We start from the raw sequence: 22,740 nt of genomic DNA on the forward strand, positions 1-22,740 counted from the left end.
GATAACTCAGCATTCTTGGCACAGATTTTTTAAAAAAACAAAACAAACAAATGGAATATAAAAATCAGGATGTACATAGCTCTGGCCTTGGTTTAGGGTGGTTGGAAGGACTTGGTTCAATGTTCCCAGAGTTTAATTATGCAGGTGGTGGTGATGAACGTGTCCAGAAGCCACGTTGCAAATGGCAGAGGAGTTGCTGTGGCCTCTATAGATGCTGTTATGCAATCCCTGCATGTAGGTTTTTTTCAAACACACTTAGTAGATGGTCAGTATTCACAGGCTTCAGTGGCAGGCTGTACCCCTGTTGTACCTATGTTTTGCTGCACATTGGGAAACTTGCAAAGATGTCTGACTGACTGCATTGGGGGGACGGGGACAGGCGGGGGGTGGACCAATGAACATCCTACTTTGCAAGCATCCTTTGAGCCTACGGAGCACTTACCTGCCTGCAAATGTTTGAAAAGAACTGTTGTTTTTGGAATTAGTGGCCATTTTAAGGGGGTTACAGAAGATGGTTCTGAGTACTCAAATATTTATGTTGCTTGGACCTGCCATCTTAAGTCAAATTCAGTTCCCAATAACATTTTCAGTAAACAAATCACCTTGCACATTGTTGTACATAAATGTTGAAGGCCAAAAAAAGGACATCAAAGTTGTTTCACTTTCCAATTTATTTAATTTGTGTAGCCTTTTTATATCAAGATATTGTACAACATAGCTTTCCAAACAAAGAGTACAATTCCTTGTGCAGAGAGTGGGTGCAGAAAGCACAACAAATATTATTTGGAATATTACAGTACAACTGAGTATAAGGCAGCAGAAAATTATACATGTTTTGGTTATTGATTAATACATTCATTTCAAAAGAGTCATCTACACAAATGTCTATTTTCCATGAGTGCTGAAGATAAAGTTAAGGCATTTATTAACTTGTTATATATAAGTATACACTGTCAGAAAGATTAGCCCTAGGTGACACTGAGTAAGTTCTATTTTACTCTTATCAGGAAGCGTAGACTGGCCTTTGATTAGAATTGAGCTTGGATAGAATGAAGTTCCAGTGAAAATAATTCCACCTCTGCTACACCTGAACCTATACTGTCTGCGGCTAGCTTTCTTTCTACTCTTTTCCTCAGCCCTTCCACTTTCTGATACCTGGCAAGGAACCAGGCCAACAGGGTAAGATGATTCGGCAGACTGCCAAGCCATCCATCCACCCTGCCACTATCTTCTACACACATTAACAAGCACCAGGTTTTGTAGAAGCGAAGTCACATAACTTCATCTCCTTTCCACTATCAACTATGAAGGGAGCTAATGAGAGCAAGATGAGATATTGTACAGATGGAGGGAAAACCAAAGTGTGAACTGTAGCTTGTTCATCAGTTTTGACTGCTCCAGTAGCATTGAAAGGAAGACATGCTTCTGCTTGTGGCTGGCGATACCCACATGGGAAGTTTCCACCTTGCCAACCTGAAATATATAATGTCATCCTTCCAGTGTTACCAGAACACTGCAAGAGAAGGCATGCCGCTTCTAGGGACTTATGAATAGGTCTTTTTCTTCCCTAGCTTTTACTGCAACTTGTTAAGTGGGATTCTCATATTTACCCTTTGGTTGCTTCCAAGTCCTAGAAGCTCTGGCAAGCAGAAGAGATTATGAAGAGGCTGCTCAAGTGATCCATTGGCAGAGCTATCTTCATTACTATGAATTTGTGTGGCGTAGCAAATCGTTTTGCCATTGTAGAGTGCCTGAATGGCGTCGGTGCCCAGCCCGACCTTCTTAATATGACACAAGCTTACCAAGCATCTCATTAGAAACGTTCTTTTTGCTGGCTTCTGAAATCAACTTAATTGGTCCTTCGACAGAATGCATCTTACATTATCAACACTGGAAGTATTTTTTTATTGTTATTATTTTTTAAACACCTTTATTCTGTAGGCATATTAGCTTAGCAAGCTTCATAATTATTGCCAACACTATTTTCTTCTAGAAGCAGGTTTTGGCTTCCCAAAAGCATGCGTTTTGTAATAAAGGTACACATGTGAAACTTACAAAGCTGCAATTTGTGCCACTTGCTTTGGAGTAAGACCTACAGAATTCAGTGCAACATCCAACTAAACATGCAAAACACCTGATGAAAATCATATTACTATGTTAAACGTAGCAGTCCTTCTCCATCGGACCTGTAAAATGACCTAAAAGTAGGTGGAGGGAGATGGGGTGAAACAGACTTAATGAAAGGCTGGAATACTTTTGCATAGTAGCACTTGGCAACGAGGATCAAGAGATTACTTTCTTGTCCTATGCTCTTTTTAGCAAACCTATTTTTAGCCTCAAAAAAGAAAACTATTACGGATCATCCTAACGGAAGTGTTCATATTGCATTCACCTTCTGAATTTTGTAGGACATCATTTCAACTAGCTCAATCATGGCTCCATGCAAACCCGTGTTGTGCTAGGACCCCGATCTAGGAGACTGGGTGCACACTATTGCTGTGGACATTCAAGTGGCATGAACACGAACAATTAAAAAATTGAAACAATTAAAAAAGCTCTGGATTAGGCCTGCCTAAATGGTGTCCACCAAGCCAAATGCAACCCACCAACTCTGCACAGCAACCCTTAGAGGGACTTAGTAAACCTTTCCGTTTTGCTTCGTGGTCAGGAGTCGGGAGATCTGGCCATGCCATGGCGTGGCTGCTTGCTGCTGTTGCCACTTACTCACTGCACCCACATCTCCCCACAGATGCATCTTACCCAGTGGTGGAAGTTTTGATTATGGAAGCCAAACCTGCCTTTGGCGACTGCCACGTATCAGATTCTCCAAAATGCCATGCCTGGCTTCACTGTTAGGCATTGCCTCCTGAGGAGTGCAGGTTGCATTTACATTTTATAGTTTTCTGCTGATGAGCCTAACTGCACATGGCTGCATAGTGAATTAGTAAAATTTGTTGGTTTAATGTGCACACAAAAAATACTGTATGGCTTCTTGTTTGTTCTCAGAGATAAATGTGTCACAGTGGGATTAAAATTCTACCTGTCAACTCCTGTAACTGTTAACCAACCCACCTTGACACGTCATAGATTTGCAGGCTGTCCGGTCAGGATTTTAAAGGACTATGTAAAACAACACTTGTAGCTACAACATAATGCTTCCATGCTCCACAACAAATACCCCGTTCAGGGCCTTGAATGATTATTCAATTAATTATGAATTTCGCTTTGGAATATAAGCTAATGCAAAAAAGAAAGAAAGAAAAGAAGAAAACTCTCTTTTTAAAAATCTCAAGTGAACGTTTTCGGGGAACAAAATACTCTTCTAAGACACATAAATTATTTAGGAAGCAGATGTCTGCATTGTAACGGACAATTCATATCAATGACTGGCTGCCACAAAGATTGCCTGTTCCTTTGAAGCTTTGACTCTAGGCAGCCAAAACCCATTCCTGTTGCTGGTTTGCAGTGGTGTAAAAAGGAAAAGAAAACAACTCTCTGATTCATGCTGGGAGCATCAGCGCAAGGAGAAGATGCCATACTTAGGACATTTCAAGCATTTGGCCATTTTATATAATGTGTACCTTACACTGAATGTTGCTGGGTGTAAACTAGCCCAGCCCTCCCCAGTCTGGCAATATCTGCATATTTTGGACTACACCTTTCATCTGTCTCAGCCTGGATTACCTTGTTGGCTGATGGTACTTGTCCTCCCAAACATTAGGCGGGCACCAGCCTGGGGAAAGGCTGAACTAACCTTTAAAACTAAGTCAATATATAGCATGAAAGATTATCTGGATAAATTCAGCCCAGATTAGGCACTTTGTCATTGATATGACTTGCTTAGCAATCCACCACTGAATGAAAAGGGATTTGCAAATGCTTAACTTTGTGGAGCGCCATCTTGAGACCTACAGATTGTGGCAGTGATGCTTTCAGAATCCTAGGCCCTGTACAAATACACCACTCTTTTCTGTCCGCCCAGAGGCTCGGAGCAGCAAGGCACAGCATAATACAAATACATGATATCAAGTTTTAGGAGCTGGGGTTAAGGTACTGTACAAGGATTTTAAAAACAACAACAGCTGACCAAATTTATTCTTTTTTCAGTGTTGGACAATTTCTGAGGAAAAATAAAATAAAACCAATTCTTTTTCACATTCAGCGGCTGCATCAAAGCTCAACAGCAAATAAAATGATTTCTATCTACATTTATCTTGATGAGGAAAACCGTAAACGGCAAAATTCCTTTTTTAAAAAATAAAATAAAATTCTAATCTAGGGGAAAGGAACAATATATTCACTAATGAACAATAAATTCACCAATTTTTGCTGATTCATCACTTCCACACATTACTGAAAACTACTGAGGAGCAGTTTCAACAGTATTCCTTTAAGGATTCCACTGTTGTGCTCATATGCAAAACTGCAACTGATACGTAGAGCAGAATATTATTCTCATGTAAAATCATTGCTCTTTATGTAGAAATATGTGTGAAATTGCAGCTTTCAGAAGTCAGAAAGGATTGCCGATTTTCTTATTCTGTCATGTTTAGAACTGTTCCATGTTTTCCATTAAAACATTTTTTTAAAAAAAATACTTCATTTTAGGTTATTAACTCTGTGACAAAACTGCTAAACATTCTCATCGCATGTAACTAAACTTTAGGTGACGCAGACAAATGGGAGAAAAGGTGGAAGAGGTTTTGCACAACAATACTTGAATGATTCCGGTGGGTTTGTTGTTTTTTCCTTTCTCTTCATAAGCTGCCAAGTCCTTTAGCTGGTGGCGGTATGTGCATGCATACGTTTTGCTACATCATAAACATAGGTGATGTCCGGTCGCTTCTCTGGATCTGGGTTGATGCACATATTAACTAATTGTCGCAGCTAGGGGGGAAAAAAAGAATATTATGGACATGAGGAACAAAAAAATAAAAGAAAAAAGCACTGTGTGACCAAGTTATTAGGGCCTCCTTCTCTCCCTCCTCCAAACTTCAATTAGGAGTACTGGAAACCTACAATAGTGTGGCAGTAATGCATACACAGGGGTGTAGGGGGCATTAGGGGAAGGGTACTACCTCCTTCTGGGGTAGTTTGTCCACCCTTGATCCCCACCCTGCACTCAGTCCTAACATGTGGCTCCTATAAGCTGTCAGCATGTGACAAGTAGCCACACCCTGGGAAACAGCTTTGATTGGCCAGGTAAACCAGGTGAGGGTAGCTGTTGCGTCTCAAACCCTCAGAGTTAGGGACTTTTCCCTACATGTGAAGAGAAGCTCTGGTGGTGAGCGGATGAGACCAAAAGTGAGTCCAATGGTCAAGGCAGCGGTTTCTACACGTGCTACAGAGGGAAGTGAGAGGTGGAGGTGGGGCTCATTAACCTGAGAAGGTGGCCCATCTAAGAAAAGGATCCTAAACCTCTGCCACCCTGCGGGACATCTTTGGGAGAAGAACAGGCTAAGGAGTAAAGCCTAACCAATCTGGAATGGAGTCCCTAAGACGACTGCATGGTGCCTTGTACACTTCTTTCCAGCAACTTCTACAGCCAAGCTGGTGCCAAATTGCTTTTTCTTTTGGACCACATCGGCAAGACTGAGAGGGGTGTCTTGTTGTGTGGGCAGCCCAGAACCTCCAAGCACACTGCCCAAGCTTCAGTGTTGCTAACACAATGGTTTGACTTCACTCCTGTACTCCATTGTCTCTTGAGACAGACAGATGCCAACAACAAAATTCATACAACAGGGGTGGCTACCCTGTGATCCTCCAGATATTGATGGACAACAACTCCCAGCAGTCCCAGCTCACATGGGCAATGAGTAGAAACCATGGAAGCTGTAGTCTAATTACACTGAAGGGCCACAAGTTAGCCTCCCTGACAAACCAGTATATATTACTATAATCATTGTTATTCATTGAGTCATAGGTGTTAGAGCCACTTATTTACTCTAACTTGTTGCCTTAGAATAAACAAGTTAGAAGAGACCCTTCAAAGGCCATGAAGCTTTGTGGCCCAAAGTGTTATGAGCTGAATTTTCCCTTCAGTTCCTCTGGCAAGATTCATATGTAACCTGGTCATGTCATGTGAAGGACTCAGCGAGGAATTCATTTATGAGCAACATATACTGAACAACCAATACAGTCCCACACAGATAAATCCGATTCCACTACCTGCATGGGGATGAACTGTGTCCATGGTTTTTCATAGAATCATAGAGTTGGAAGAGACCACAAGGGCCATCAAGTCCAACCCCCTGCCAAGCAGGAAACACCATCAGAGCACTCCTGACATATGGTTGTCAAGCCTCTGCTTAAAGACCTCTAAAGAAGGAGACTCCACCACACTCCTTGGCAGCAAATTCCACTGTCGAACAGCTCTTACTGTCAGGAAGTTCTTCCTAATGTTTAGGTGGAATCTTCTTTCTTGTAGTTTGGATCCATTGCTCCGTGTCCGCTTCTCTGGAGCAGCAGAAAACAACCTTTCTCCCTCCTCTATGTGACATCCTTTTATATATTTGAACATGGCTATCATATCACCCCTTAACCTCCTCTTCTCCAGGCTAAACATGCCCAGCTCCCTTTAATATACTATACATGTTTACTGGCTCACTCCCAGGTAAGTTGGTACAGGGTTGCCGACTAAGACGTACTAAACACAAGGTACTGCTGCAAGGTCAATGTGTGTGGGATGCTTCAAAATCTCTTCTACATTAATCTCACCATGGAAGTCACTGAAAAGGAAGCTGAAATCCTATGCACACTTCAAATAAGTCTCACTGAACTCAATGAATGAATGAATAGGATTGCATTCATAGTTGTCTTTTTTTCATTTACCTTGTGCCTAGCATGTGTAAAACTTTTATTTCTGATATATTAAAATGGGACTCCAGACTTCTATGAAATCAGTTCCACCCCCCACTGCCCCACTTTCCATTTTCAACGTAGAGTTGCAAAATAAAGGAATAGTCCTATGGGGGTGCATGTTCTTTGTTATTAAGAGTGCGCGTTCAGTTTAAGTGAGGCTTAACTTCAAAGTTCACAAATCCAGAAGGAGACGACCCAAGATGCAATAGGAAAGCTACATGATCTGCCACAGGAAGATGCAAGGGGTTGGTGATATATTGCAGCCGACAAGAGCAGTGTATTAGTAAGCTTAGCCAAGAGGCAGTCAATGGCTGAACGCTTTGCAGACTGCTTACATGGCAGGCAGGCAAGAGATTTCTGAGAAACGAAGGTTTTAGCTCCACAAAGAGAACCCTTTTGGGCAGATCCTGAAGGAACTTTGTAGTATTTCACACATGCCACAGGTATTTTATCTACTGATGGGCTGCTGCTTGTAGGCTGCTATGCAGAAGAGGAAATATATATGTGTAAAATTAATGTTGTAGGACAAATTGAAAAGTGTCAGGAGTTCCTTTAAAAAAAAGGTAAAGTGTAAAATTATTTATTCATAATTATTAATTATTAATGCATATCAGGAATGTTTCCTATAATCTAGATATCCTAAGTCTGCAAGGGGAAGCTGTATGTATATACGTGTATGAATGTATTTATTTCCTGCTGATCAAGATGGCTGATTTATGCTGAAGCAGCAGCACGGAAATGGAACAAAATAAGCCACTGCTTACTCCTATTTTGAATATCTTAAACACGGACTTGGGCTGGGGATGAAGCTCCAAACCTGCCATCTAAACTGCAGAAGAAACTGAGACTTTGGGTAGATGACATGAACTCTACAGGAGAGAAAGTGATCGAGGCAGACTCTCCTTATATCTTTCTAAGTATGAACTCTGAAGTATTTGTCAAAGCTGGAAAAAACGGCTCCCATCCTGTTGCCCGAATGCACATTACTTCTATGAAACATCTTCCCTAAAAGCACAAAACACAGAATGTTCTTTTCTAAGGTGTGTGGAAAGACGACGACTTCTTGCTGAATACAGGATTGCAATGCCTTTGCCTATTGTCAGGCATATCCATTTCCATAAAGTCAGGAAGGTTCCCTATTTAATATGGAGCTAGTAGCATCCATTGCATTCAGCTGACCTGGGGGATGCTAATGTGAATTAGGCTGAGCCGAGATGTCAGGACAGCAATATATTCTAGTCTGGTATGGGATGACCAGCATGCTCTACGAAAGGCAGACTGGGACAGGACCTAAGACTGGGAAGGCTCCTGTTGCATCTCCTGAGCAGCAGTCTCCTTCGGCTCGGCTTATTCTCCTTAACCTCCTCTGTGAACTTAGCACAATGACAGTATTTTGCCTGGAGCTTAGCCTGGTAGTGGGGAGCAGCGGGACACATTTCTTTTTACTTTAACAGGTTTGTCACACTCCAAGGGTGGGGGGGACTCAGTGTCCCTCAAGTCATAAAAAGGGACCAAAAAAAAAAAAAAAAAAAAGGCTGACACAGGTAAGCCAGTGTTTGGAAACGCCTGCGATGGCGGAGAACTTGGATTTAAAGCAGAAAGAAACATTGCTTATTCCTAAGCAGAAGGTATTCACCTAATGTATTACTCCTTTAAAAGATGGTACTAAGGGTCTGGTTTCAGCCTCCCCCTGTCAGGCAGCACAGGAACCAACCCCCACGACAGGTTGCCAGAAACGGATAAGAAAAGTCCTTGCCATCTGCTTTTTATTCAATATTTACAGAGAGAGGCTTGGGAATGCAACCCTTTGGAATAATGGTGTTGTCCCAAGTAAATCTCCATGGCCCTTCTCTCCCACAAGGGGGTCAACAGCACCACCCCCTTGACAGTTGCCGCTTAGGGTCATCTGTCTTTGAGCTCTTCGCTCTCCTACTTTTAAGGCTCACCAGGTTCTGGGAGATGGTGGGTCTGGAATGCTTTCTAGTGGTAACATGCCAGCCAGCTGCTCCAGCTCTGCCTCCTCCTCCTCCTCTCCCATTATTTCCCAACATTTCGCCTCATCTTCCTCTGAGCTGTGACCTCCCTCAAACCCCTGTTGTAATGTCTTCTTCTCTGGAAGGGTCAGGCTGGGGAGGCGGTCTCCACCGTTCCTCCTCTGCCCAGTCCCTGACACCCCCACACAAAACTTTTAAGCATACTAATATATGAAGCTGCCTCATGTCAGGTTAGACTATTGGCCATCTAGCCCCAAACTTTCTATTCCAAGTGACAGTGGCCCGCTAAGGTCTAAGACTGAAGACATTGCCATTCATGACAGAATAGAACCTACAGGGCATTCTGCATGTAACATATATGTTTTATCACTAAGATGTAGTACACACAGACACACACACACACACAGAGAGAGAGAGAGAGAGAGAGAGAGAGAGAGAGAGAGAGACTATCATGTCCACTCAGGATGAGGAGGGGAACAACTTCTATAGGGATTTGTGAGTTATGATATTGTGATTCTAAGTAAAATTAGAGACTTTGCCTGGAAAAGAACCAACCTGACATTCAGAATAGTAATTCAAAAGTTCTTAGGAAAACCATGCCCATCCAGTTGTTGGGGTGTGGGTGTGGGTGTGTTAGAATTCCAGCTCCGTGATTGCATTCATGGGATTGTTGTCTTTCACATGACGGTGTATGTATCTTCATTAGAAGCCCACTGAACTTTGAACCAATACAAAAACAGAATATTGCTGGGCATAGGAAGAAAGTCCGTCTACTCATATTCTCACCAGTACAAGCATAAGAACTGCAGCTAATGTTACAAGGCTCTGATCATCTGGTTTTTGATAGGATAAACATCTTGATCTGAAGCTAACAGGTGTTTAGCTACATACTTCATAAGGAAAAAAATGTTTTGAATTGAAGACTGAGCCAATAGTCACATACTTATAAGGGTCAACACCAAAAATTCAAATTCAATGCCAGAAGTAATTGAGAAAGCAACTGGGAAACTACCAGTAGTGCAGCAGCCCAATGCAAATCTGTGGAATGGCCATACTTCTGCTACACAGTAATGTGCACAGTTCTGCTTGCCACATCTCTAAAAGTGACACTGTAGAGCTGGAAAAGGTCTAGAAATGCTTAACTAATAACATCAGTGGGCTGAAGCATCTTCCCTTCAAGGAAATGGTCTGGGCCTTTTTAGGTTAGGGAAAAAAGGAAAGTAATGGGGAAGGCATGACAGAAGTGTCTAAAATTATGCATGGTTTAGGAAACAAAGGTAAAGGTAAAGGGACCCCTGACCATTAGGTCCACTCGTGACCGACTCTGGGGTTGCGGCGCTCATCTCGCTTTACTGGCCGAGGGAGCCAGCACACAGCTTCCGGGTCATGTGGCCAGCATGACTAAGCCGCTTCTGGCGAACCAGAGCAGCGCACAGAAAAGCTGTTTACCTTCCCGCCAGAGCGGTATCTATTTATCTACTGGCACTTTGACGTGCTTTCGAACTGCTAAATTGGCAGGAGCAGGGCCGAGCAATGGGAGCTCACCCTGTCGCAGGGATTCGAACCACCGACCTTCTGATCGACAAGTCCTAGGCTCTGTGGTTTAACCCACAGCGCCACCCAAGTCCCTTTTAGGAAACATACATAGAGGTAAAAGTTTTGTCTCTCTCTTACTATATGAAATCGAATAGCGGGAAGTTCAGAAGGGATGAAAGGAAGTGCTTCCTTAAAGAGAAAATGATTTATGGAACGCATTACCACAAAATGTGCTGATAGCCAGTATGGTACCGGTTCTTGGTCTGCAATATCTGGAAAGGGATGTTGCTTGTGGACTTCCATCTTAATGTTGCTTCCATCTTAATGTTGTTATTTGGTTGGGGGGGGGAGTGATGTTGGGGATATCTCTCTCTCTTGGGAGCTCCATTATGCCCTCAAGACCTTTTACGGATGATTTCTGCTGGTTTTATGCTGATGTGTTTTATTGTTTGAGGAGCTGATATATTACATTAACTGTATTTATTGTAGCTTTAAAGGTTTTCTGCAAGTCTCTCTTTGAAAGGATTTGTATCCACCATAAATAAGCTGGTTGGCCACTATGGAAAAGAAGAATCTGGACTAGATAAACCTTTAGTCTGATTTAACAGGGTTTTGTGTGCTCAAGCAGGATCACCTCCCGTCCTCTGCAGTTTCTCCAATGTGCAGCTAAACCTCACCTGAGCAGAATTGGATGCCTAATCACACAAATGCCTGCTCTGCATGTTCCTTCTCCTTTATGGAAGGGGAGGGGGAGGCTGAACATACAGAGTACTTTTGTTAAGCACACAGGTGTCTCTTGGCTTTTGATAACTAGCAATGCTTGTTCCACACAGTGGTGAGGGAAAATGTAGGTCTGTTTCATTTTGGGACCCCGCTCTAGGGGACACACGTGTATAATGTTTTCCATCTCCTAAAGAGCGTCATTAGCAATTGATTGGTTGGCAGGTAAATTACCAGATTTGCCACCTGTCATTTGACTGTGCAACACTTAGCTGAACATGTGAGGGTCTCCAATGAAATGTATAAACAAATGAAACAAAAGACCACTGTGAGGCAGTTAATCTGCGATTGCTCATTCACACGTACAGGTCATCACTTGTCATCAATGCATGTATGAGAGAACCAGCTTTTATCTTCTGTGCATTAACAACCCAGTGCTCTGTTTTGAAGAACTCCAACAATATCCTAAGGCAATGTTTCCCAATTAGGGGTCTGGCGACCCCTGGGCATCCGCGGAACGCACTCAGGGGGTCCGCAGTCCCATCCTTTCCCTCCCTCCAAGCTATTTTTTTGTCATTTTTATGGTTTTATGGCCTGTTTTAGCACTGTGTGGTTTTTCAATATATTGGCCAAAACTGGTTTTGAAATCCGATCAGAAGGTCGGCGGTTCGAATCCCCGCGACGGGGTGGGCTCCCGTTGTTCGGTCCCTGCTCCTGCCAACCTAGCAGTTCTAAAGCACATCAAAGTGCAAGTAGATAAATAGGTACTGCTCCGGCGGGAAGGTAAACAGCGATTCCGTGCATTGCTCTGGTTCACCAGAAGCAACTTGGTCATGCTGGCCACATGACCTGGAAGCTGTCTGTGGACAAAACACCAGCTCCCTCGGCCAGTACAGCAAGATGAGTGCTGCAACCCCAGAGTCGTCCGCGACTGGACCTAACGGTTAGGGGTCCCTTTACCTTTAGCAATAAATATATTGCTCCTCGTGCGAGGGAGAGCAATTTCAAGGCACCGCCGATATTGCATGATGATCTAAGTTGCCTTCCCCCATGCTGAGGGAAAACAGGGCAACTGATCGCCCTCATTTCAAGACACCGGGCACTACCTTCCCCTGGCACTGAGGCAGAGCAGATTTTCTCAGTCAGCAGGAAAGCCGCAACAGCCACAGTGGACTTGCATCTTCGCTGACTGCCCTGCTGACGGCAGCTTGATGCACCCCCTCCCACTCAAACCATGGGGTGGAGATGACTCCCTTTCCTCTCTTCCCCCCACACCCCTGATCTCCATGACTGCTCCTCCCCTCATCCCCAGTCTCCCAATTTCAGACACCGTGATATATCAGAAAATCATGATGTTCGGCTGCCGATATATCACAGTGTTGAAAACCAGATATCGCTCAACCCAAGTCTGTTTTTTAGTATACCTAAAATCTTTTGCTTACTAGGGGCTACCCCACATTTTGTTCCAAAAAACTGTTTTGCAGAGGTATTATTATTTTATTATTAATTAATTAAATTTATATACCGTCTCAGGGCGGTTCACAGAATAAACTACTGTAACTAACATAGTTATCAATTTTTTTTTCAAAAGTAGGGGGTTCATGGATTGGCTTTTGAAAAATAGGGGTTCTCAGTAATTAGCTAATTGGGAACCACTGTGCGAAGGAACTTAAAGGCACCTGCCAAGTTCCACATTGCGAAAGCCACGTGGTCAATGTAAAGGATAAAATAAGAACAGCATAACATAAAAAAGAACTGTAAACTTTGGGTAAAACAATCTCACTGCCATCAAATTCTTCCACATCATCATTGATAGAGAAAATAAAAAGGAAAGGGTCCCAAAGGCAACCCTGGCAGACTCTTCTGCAAGTGGAATTCTCATTAGTATCTAGGGTAGGGTTTTTTTCCATTGTATCTATGTATTTATTTGTTGCAGTCAAAGCTAGCTTTGGAATTTGTCTTACTAGGATTGTAGAAAAGGGATGTTTCAAATTAGTGCTCAGAACACATTGATTTGTAAGAAAAGACTGGATCCCCCCCCCCCAATAAATTAAATGAAAGCAAAGAACAAACAAAATCAAAAAGCAATTTGCAGATTTTGAAACCTTTGTGGCAATTAGATAAGCTTCAATATACTGAAATGAGACCTCTCCATCCTTTTGATTCAGCAGCTGTGGTGTTATGGAAGGCCTAGGAACATTCCAACCACTCAAAAATAAAATAAAATAAAAAGTAGATGTCAGCATGATGGGTTTAAGGAACCAGCCGAACTTTTGGCAGGAAGGAGTTCAGAGAAGGAAGGAGGTAGCATTGCCACAACTGAGTATGCAAACGCTGTGCACTGTCATGGCATGTGAAGAAGGGTGCTAGCAGACCAAAAGGGTTTGTATTAACACAAGCACACACATCAGATCCAGAACCCTGAAAAAATGAAAGCAATTGATGGTTTCACTGCCAAAAAGAAAGAAAAAGGTATATCTGTTTTAGAAACTGATCTTAAGAGTACTATTTTGTGGTTAAAGCGTTTATTTCTTTTTTAAATGTACTTCTGTGAAAGCAGACAGAAGCTGATGCAAAGTAATTTTATTCCTTCATAAAATTTATTCGCATAAAAAATTCAAGCGGATTTCGTTGTTCAGTGATCCCTGAACTCAGCAGCTCAACCGAGTGCACTTTTCAACCTGGATAACGGGTTTGAAGTCTAAATTTTTGAGAGGTCTTTAGGATGCTGCTGCTGCAGTCTGGCAGACACACTTTAGTCTATTTCCTCTGCAGTTCTATCCAAGACTTTCACAATTAAAACTATAGTATTAGAGGTAGAGAGAAAAATCTTAAAATATATTTCATTAAAAAATGTTTTATACCACATATGATTTTTAAGGGACGACGGGTTCAAAGCAACTCCTTCTGCTCCGAAGGCCACTTCTTTTCTTAAGAAATTATTTATTAATGGATCAGCACAATTTGCTTTCTTTAGTGCTGTCGGATGGATAAATGATTTTTTTTAAAGGGTGTTAATGTAAATATCCCTGTTTGTGCATGGGGAAAATATACAACATGGTTGTTGTTGTTGTTTTGTGATGTCTGTGTGTGTGTATGTGATTCCACCCACCCCTTCCTAACTTGGAACTATGCAAACTAAGTTAATAAAAAGAAAGGTGGAATCTTATTTCTCTCTCCCAGTACCAAGACCTTCTATCAGAGCCGGACTTTGATATTTGCCCCTTGGCTGAGAATCCATATATCCAACTTCACACTTAGCTGCAGTGAAGTAGCCCTCCAGGCAGGCCGACTTCAACGAACCACTAGTGGCATCATCATTAAAATCCTGCTGAAGGTCACCATGGCAACCGCCTGCTGAGGCTTCACTGCTGCACTCGGCATCTCCTAATCAGCTACCATGTGAAATGCAAATTCAGACAGTCTGAAAATTAGTCAAGAAGAATAGAGGATGAGGATGCAGATACGTGAAATATTCATGCGCTTCGTGGAAAAAGGAAGACAGCATGAATGACACAACAAAGAACGGCCCCTGACATTCTTGCTATCATTTTGCATTATTGTTCACACCCTACTGTATTTCTAGGCCTCCGGTTCTGAAGTTGCCTATACGAAGTGCCATATTTATATTCCACAAAAACGTAATAATTAAAAATGGCCACTGGAAAAAAAGAGTTAATTGGGAAGACTACATTAAGGAAAGGTTTCGCAAATTAATGGGTGGTAAATCTCCACCTCAAAAAGTAATTCTAATCATCTTTCTAAAAACACAACAACAAAAACCGCTCTGTGTTCCAATTGTCACTATAATAAAAATACAAATTGTCACCCTATATATGACAAAGAATGTTTAAAAGACCAAAAATTCCTGGACTGCAATCTTTTATTAATAATCAAAATCTTGAAAGCAAGAGGATTCAAGGTTTTGAATTACAAGTTACTCCCCATTCTGTAAGCAGCGCAAAGCTTTAATACTTACAAAACATATTTCAGAGAGGACATTTATGTGCATTTCAACATAATCTTTAATTCATGTACATTGAACTAGAATAAGTTACTGTAGCCTCTTTGTTGGCTTGCAGCTGCTATTATCTTACCTAGTTCAAACTTTGAGAATATTTCATTACAAGATAAAAGAATTACGCACACACAAGCATACACACACTTTTTCATATACTGAAGAAACGTATGTTCTTCCTGTGTCTTCTTGCATTAGTTAGCAAGAATGTGTTTCACATATGCTTTTGCTGCTAATCAGTATTTTGCAATCCTCACCATCTAAATCAAAATGAATTATAAGTAGCACAAGTTCACCACTATGGGAACAGCAATACAGCCTTAATCCTTGATTCTCAGTGCATGGTCCTCTCCTGCGAATGCAGAGAAGCCTCTGTACCGCCGACTGGAACCCTGTGTTTTTTACAGGTATACAAAGATGTGTACACATTCTGCCATAGAGAATGGAAGGGATAAACAGGGTTCCCATTCCATGCCCAGCACCTTCTCTTGGTAAAGGGACCTGAGCTCTGAGATTAGGCTCCTTGACTTTCCTTGACAGGAAAGTTTTGATCAGGAATGGGAAACTCACATTATGCCGTATGGTAATCTATATGGCTTTAGGGTGATCCATGCATGGGGACTAAGGCTGTGCAGGTATTATTCCTACAATAATGAATACATGCATCCTTTATGGGGTTCAGGGGAAACATGGCTATGACATGAGAATGCCTAATGACCTTTGGACCCCATCTATGTTGGCAGGTGAACTGGTAGGGAGCCTCATTCCTCCATGAAGTTATCAGAAGGGTGATTAGTTCTCATGAGAACACCAAAGGAAGATGAATTCAGAAGGCACTTGCTAGCACAATGCTCCCATACAGGTGACTAAAAGAAAATCCTGCTGTTCATTTGTGGCCAACCAAAGCAGATGGTATTAAGGGTTTGGGTTTTCTGTATCCACTGTGAGTGGTTTCTCCTACACAGCATCATACAAATTTTAATCTCTTATATTAGGAGGAGGAAACAGGACCACTCTAAAGTATTATGTATTGCCTTACAGCCATCTCCTTCGACTCTTCTGCATGTGAAAAGTTCAGCTTCAAACCTGCCACAGTGTTGAAAGCACACCATTCTCTTGAGGAAGCATATTCAGGGATCAAGGAAAAAAACTGGCACACTGTTGAGCCCACAATACAAACAAAAAGGTCATGAAGACGTACTCATGCATAAGCTATGCTTGTGCAAGAACATACCCAGATCCCAGTATAAACTGGAAACTTTTTTTTAAAAGGCACTATTCAATATTCATCAAGTACTCATACCTCTACCTTCAAATATACCACAGAGAGCGGTGCTACTTACCTCTTCTGAGTAGTGATCTGATGGAAGAGGTGGATAGTCACATTGTTCAATCTTTTTACATAAGGAATACAGGTTCATTTTGTCACCATAGAATGGACTCTGCAGTGCAGCCATCTGTGTGGAATTAAAACAAAATAAAATGTATCTTGGATTTTTTGTGATTTTTAATTTTTATTTCGTGTGTGTGGTCAGGAGGAATATTATTTCACATAAGTATATTTTCAAGGAACTACTTTTTGTTTCGAAAGGCCCAGTTTAATTTTTAAATGGAAAACATGTTACGTCAACTTCTTGTGATCTTCACTGCCCTTAATTTCATTATACATTTTTTTCATTTGTTTTTTGAAGGGTGTGTGCCTAATGCAAGTGAATCTAGTTTCTGTAATGTTACAGTCTGTTTATATATTTAACTGACATGTCTTTCTGAAACCAGATTATTATTCACCAATACTGACTTTGTAGGACTCACCATACAAATAAAGATCTAATTTTAAAATGATAATTCTGATCAGAATCTAAAAGAACTGTGCAACAAGTTCTGCTCTAGGCTTGCATTTTTAAAACAGCAACTGCCCTCCCCACCCACCCACCACCACCACGGAAACAGGAAAACTAATTCTGAAACAAATAGGGTTTTCAAAACCAATTTGTGATATGGCATGATGGCTGGAAAATGTTTAAAATCCCACTGGGGGATCCCACTGTAACCCCCATAAGTACAGCTAAATTGTTCTTTGGATCATGACCATATTCCTCCTAAATGATCCCCTATGCTTTAAAAAATGAAATATTGCTGCATAGTCTGCAAAGCCATAAAGTACTTTTGTAAACTATTTATTTCTGTCTGGAGCCCACCTTCTTTTTGGGAACTTTGTGCAAGTTCCAGTTTGCAGAGGACACCACCATGGGTGAGCAAGACCACACTGAAATAAGTTGAATCATCCATGTTTTGCTTGAACTCCCAATTGCTTTTGTAGACCCTGGACAACTCATCAATCTGGGAAGGAAGCTGCTGGTCTATCTAACTGAATGTTGTCTACACTGCCCTTCAGAACTTCAGACAACAGACTTTCCCATCCCTACCTGGTTATGCTAAGGGCTTAATGTTGGACTATTTGCATGCAAAGTAGATGCCTTATTACTGAACTATGGCCATTACCCAAAGGATACAGTCCCTGGCAATTGTGAGGATAATGCTAAAATCTATCCTGAGTCTAATCTTTTGGCTGGTTTCAGAAACTTTAACCCTTTTGCTTTTTATGCATATACTACTCTCTTTGTTAGCATTTGGGCTTTTTTGAATTTGCCATTTCACTATCTGCTTAATTCTTTAAAATGTAATTTCTAAATTTAAGGAAAGAAAGCAATTTTCTATTCAAAACCGGTTTCAGCAAGATGCAATTTGGTGCAGAATTGCAGCACCTGTCCTCTGTGCATACCAAACCCAAAACACATATGCTGAAAGCACAAACCCAAGTTGATACATCCATCAACACTTGATTTAATATGAATACAAATCCTCACATGCATGCTATGTTGCAGGCATAATTTTGGTTTCATGTACACTTAAGAAATTTAGCATTATCTTTTGGCAAGGAACCTTTAAAGTAAGAACTTTAAAATACCATTAGGGCACCAAATGTTTATTTGAAGACAGCCCGACTTTACAAAGGCAAACAAATACTGTGGTGGGATTGCTAACTTTACAGGGATTTTTTTTTTTTATTTAAAAAAAAAATGTTCGTACTGCCTTCCAAACGCTTTAAATCTCTGAACCGCAGCAGTGTGAGCACTGCTTGGATTGCGATGCTGCCCCAAAGTCAGTCACCCTTTTCTACATGTGCTAATAAGTTTGATTTTGGAAGGACAATGTGTACATTCCCCAGACAGGCAGAGTGTGTGTGAAACACGCTAGTCCATGCTGTGCTACTCAGTGAGCTTCAGCAGGGACAGGACAAGCTGAAAATGGCTCTCATCTGTCTTGTGGTCTTCCAGATAGAACATTTAACTCCTTCGCAACCAAAAGAAAGCTGCAAAATTTTAGCCGCGGCATTATTGATAAAGGAGACTTTGGGAAGGAATCTTCCAAAATGGACATGAAGGCAAGGATTTTACAGCAAGGATCTCAAAACCCATTACAGCTGTGTGTGCACTAATTGGGTACCATAAATATTGCATTCTCTTTTTAAAACCCCTAAGAGCAAAGGGATTAAGGCTCTCAAGAAAAGCGGTTTGCAAACTGTACCGGTCCCATAATATTAAATCTTGAAACAAGGTAATTCATGCAGCGTTTTTTGCCCCCTTTGTGCGCAACAAAAAAAAACCAAAGCCAGGAATTCCAGCAACAGAACCTGCACGAAATGCAGAAAATTCAAAATAAATGCAGAGATCCTGTGTGTTGGTACGCTAGGTGTTCATTAAAAAGTACTCTTGTTTGAATGCTGCAGAGTGTTAAAAAGGGGGGGGGGGGGAGAAAGAAAGAAAAGCTGAATGTCCCCTAAGGAGTTAAAACAGGAATACTATATTTTCATGCATCTCCTGCTTTGACAGATGAAAAATGTCAACTGTCCTGTTTTTATTTTCAAGCTTTTGCACTATTCATCTGGTTCATTAGTGCATCTCGCTGCTGCCCCTGACAGCTGCTCGCCCTCTCCTCCCAGCAGCTGAATTTTTCAGGCTAATTTGATCCTCCACACTGAGACGATCGCTAGAATGATTGACTTGCTCCCTGACCTCCAGGGTCTGACTTTCCTGATTAGTATTCTGGGGGTGTCTGAGGGACGAAAGCCCACTGTCTGTCTTCAGGGCTGGTGGCAACGTGAGCTCTCTCTCTCTCTCTCTCCCACTCTTTTTTGGGAGGGGAGCTGTAAGCCACCAACCTACGACCCTGTAAGGATGCAATTGCTGCACTGAACAATAAAGGAAATGTGTAAAACCTACTTTTCCATGTAAAGGTCCATGTAGCAAAAGCATGGCATCTTGATTTTAATTAGTAAAGTCTACTTTGTTGCATATCAATTAAAACCGCAGTGATTAGAGTGTGTTTTCGGGTGGTTATTTAATTATTATTATTATTATTATTTTGATATCTCAGGCATATTTGAAAGTATAATTTTCCTGTTGCAAAATGAACCTTGGAAGAAAAAATCTTCATAATAAGGAAAGTCAGTAATTGTTATTAAACTGTAAATGATCCGCCATACAGCAGCCAGAAACAGAAAATAAACCAAACATTAGGTTTAGCTGAAAATCCAATCAACTGCCACAAATTAACTAGTGAAATATAGTCACTTGGACCTTTATGGAGATTTCACGAACAGTTTCCCTATCTTTAATCTGAAGATAAACATGAACAAATGCCCCAAACATGGAAGTAATTAAAACATTTTAAAGGGCATTTTATGTTAGACGGGTTAAAAAAAAAACAATTTCAGAGAATTGTTGAACTGAAATACTCATACTTTACCAGTCCCATTGATGGTAATAGACGTAAACTGGCTAAAATTAAACTGCTCTCGATTAATTGTTTTGTGGGTTAGCCATTCTTATTACAAATAATTATTACAAATAGGATCCTTATTACAAATAATTGGAAGCACTGGATTATTCCATTCAACGAGATCAACAGCTGAATGAATTTCAAGTGAGTAAAATCTGTTGATAGCCAAATAAAATTGGACTGTGGATTAATTTTTAAGAAAAGAAGGAACAGATCTTATAATCATGGATCTTAACATTTGCACCTGCTCATATACCAGCAGAACATTTGTAACTACTTTCCTACGTAGCAAGGATCCTCTTGCTAAATCAGTAAATCTGAGGAGTGATTTCACTAAAACCTGAAGCTTATTATCAACCTATTGCCATCTTTCATAACATGACCTCACTAATTATATCCTAACTATCTGCAGTAATACAAAACAAAACAAAACAATCAACACACTGCAATGATAAATGAAAAAGCAATGAAAGTACTGTCAATACAAAATGCAGTTGTTAATTTCATTAAAGGTCACAATTTTATAACAGGAAGCATAAGAGAAAACAGGGGTTCAAAAAATCCCTATCCTGATCCACATAAATGTCTAAAGGAATTCTTCCATGAGGCTTTTATTTGATTAGAATACATTATTTTGATAAATATTTTAAAATCTACATTAAATTCCTTTCTACACAGCCAAAAAAGACTTTTGAATTCCAAACCAAATCATACAGCTTTCCACTTCACAAATTGAGGGACATTCTGGATCAGAAATTAAAATAAAAAATATGTGAGTGCACAATATGTTTTCTTAACATTTTTCTACTTAAAGAATCACACCAGAGTAAGCTGCCAGTAAGTTGGACAGAGGATGCCATTTCTTTGAGCATCCACTAGGTTCTCTATGGGTGCTGCTGAATCAGTATTATGTGGTTCCCCACGAAGAGCAGGGGCCTAATACTGTTCGTTTGCTTTTTAATGTGAAAACACCCAAGCCCCAGTTTGAAAAATTCAAATCTCAAAAGGTACTTGAGGTAGCCATTGTTTATATGGTTAGAAGGGGCACTGAGTTGGTTACAAAGAAAACAATAATGTTTGCCATGGATATAAAGAGACAATTCACAAAATCCCAATTCTGCATTAGCAGGTGTTTATCCTGATGGATAGCTTTAGTGAGTTCTGCTGAATCATGGAGGCAGGTGGTTTGTTACTTCACCTGGGTGCTTTTGAGCTGGGAGGGCGTCTCTGGAGAGCATTTGGGTAGAAGTTGTCAAGCACAGTGGGAGAACCTTAGGAGCAGCTGTGCATGTCCTGAAGGATTTGGTTCAACTTGGTTATCTTGTTGATTCCTGTATAATTAGTATTAAGCCACAGGACAGGTTGGCACCGTAATTATCATGTGCATGAGTGAGTGAATGATTGAATGAATACCTGCTCATAGTGTTATTTTCCTGCTTCTCTTTTAGGAGGTATGCTTACCAGATATATCAATTAATCTGACAGTAACTTTGTGGCTTTAATAACTGCAAACATTTTGACAGCTCCTTATGTAACTCTTAAAAGGTACAGTTCCCCATTGCACCCACCAATGATCAGCAACTTTTGAGAATGCAATATATTTTAAAGGTTCAGTTTTTAGCAGAGTTTTCTTACACTGATTTTAAAAAGTAGGCTGGTATAAGCAGTGTTAGTTCTACTACAACCTTAGTGTGTTCACTGGATATGGCGGACAGGTTTCTGTTCACAGCTAGCTATGCTATGGAATGTGTGCAAGTCTTAGGATGCAGTGCCAAGAATAGATCATTTCTAATTCAGGGGGTGATCCATTCTGAGCTGAAATTTATGGCAAAATTCTGCAACAGATTCATTTAGGATTGAGGAATGTATGTAAATTTTATCATGCTCAGCAGTGAAAGGTTAAGTTTCTACACTTTCGCTTAATGCTACTTTATCACCAAGTGGTTAATAGACATAAAAATGGATAGCGGAATCTTAAGACAGATACAGAAAGACTTTTGAAAACATCACTCACCAATAAGTAAAGTTACAGATAGGTAGCCGTGTTGGTCTGCCATAGTCAAAACAAAAAAAAATTCTTCCAGTAGCACCTTAAAGACCAACTAAGTCAGTTCTTGGTATGAGCTTTCGTGTGCATGCACACTTCTTCAGATACACTGAAACAGAAGTTTCCAGACCCTTCTATATAGTGAGAAGGTGGGGAGGGGTATTACTAAGTTGTCAACAGGCGTATTACGTCAACAGGCGTCAACAGGGGTATTACTAGTCGTCAACAGGTGCATCACAGCTATCTGCCAATCACCCATTCCCACCAGCCTTCTGAGCAATACCCCTCCCCACCTTCTCACTATATAGAAGGGTCTGGAAACTTCTGTTTCAGTGTATCTGAAGAAGTGTGCATGCACACGAAAGCTCATACCAAGAACTGACTTAGTTGGTCTTTAAGGTGCTACTGGAAGGATTTTTTTTTGTTTTTTCAATAAGTAAGGTGTACAAGTTTAAAAAGTATTACCTCATACAAGAGACATCCTAGAGACCAAATGTCTGATTTGAAGTTGTACCCATTTTCATGGATTCTCTCTGGAGACATGTAATAAGGTGTTCCCACTGCAACCAATATGGAAATATAATTTTTAAAAATGAACACTTAAAACTTCATCACAATGCTATCAAGCAATATACATTCCAATATTTTGGTTGAAAAAAATATAATTGCACAATTATTAACAAACATACAAAGAGACAATACAGCGGAATATTGTAAACGAG

At 40.8% G+C, this 22,740-nt stretch overlaps 1 protein-coding gene across 8 annotated transcripts in view; it reads right to left on the minus strand.

The window, feature by feature from the left end:
- Positions 1 to 653: 653 nt before the first annotated feature.
- Positions 654 to 22,740, minus strand: part of NEK7 (NIMA related kinase 7) — an 87,692-nt gene continuing 65,605 nt past the window's right edge. For 6 of the 8 annotated variants that reach the window (XM_083745371.1, XM_083745372.1, XM_083745376.1 and 3 more), the window contains 3 exons: positions 22,484 to 22,578; positions 16,473 to 16,586; positions 654 to 4,887 (listed from right to left, as the gene is read on the minus strand). In XM_083745371.1, coding sequence (XP_083601497.1) covers positions 4,777 to 4,887; positions 16,473 to 16,586; positions 22,484 to 22,578 — 320 coding nt within the window. In that variant the 3' untranslated portion in view covers positions 654 to 4,776. Of the gene's footprint in view, positions 4,888 to 13,635; positions 14,536 to 16,472; positions 16,587 to 22,483; positions 22,579 to 22,740 lie in introns of those variants that run through there. The other 2 variants (XM_083745377.1, XM_083745378.1) reach the window with 1 other exon arrangement.

This window comes from Podarcis gaigeae (genome assembly GCF_964106915.1).
Source record: "Podarcis gaigeae genome assembly, chromosome: 6".
In the NCBI taxonomy this organism is placed as follows: Eukaryota; Metazoa; Chordata; class Lepidosauria; order Squamata; family Lacertidae; genus Podarcis; species Podarcis gaigeae.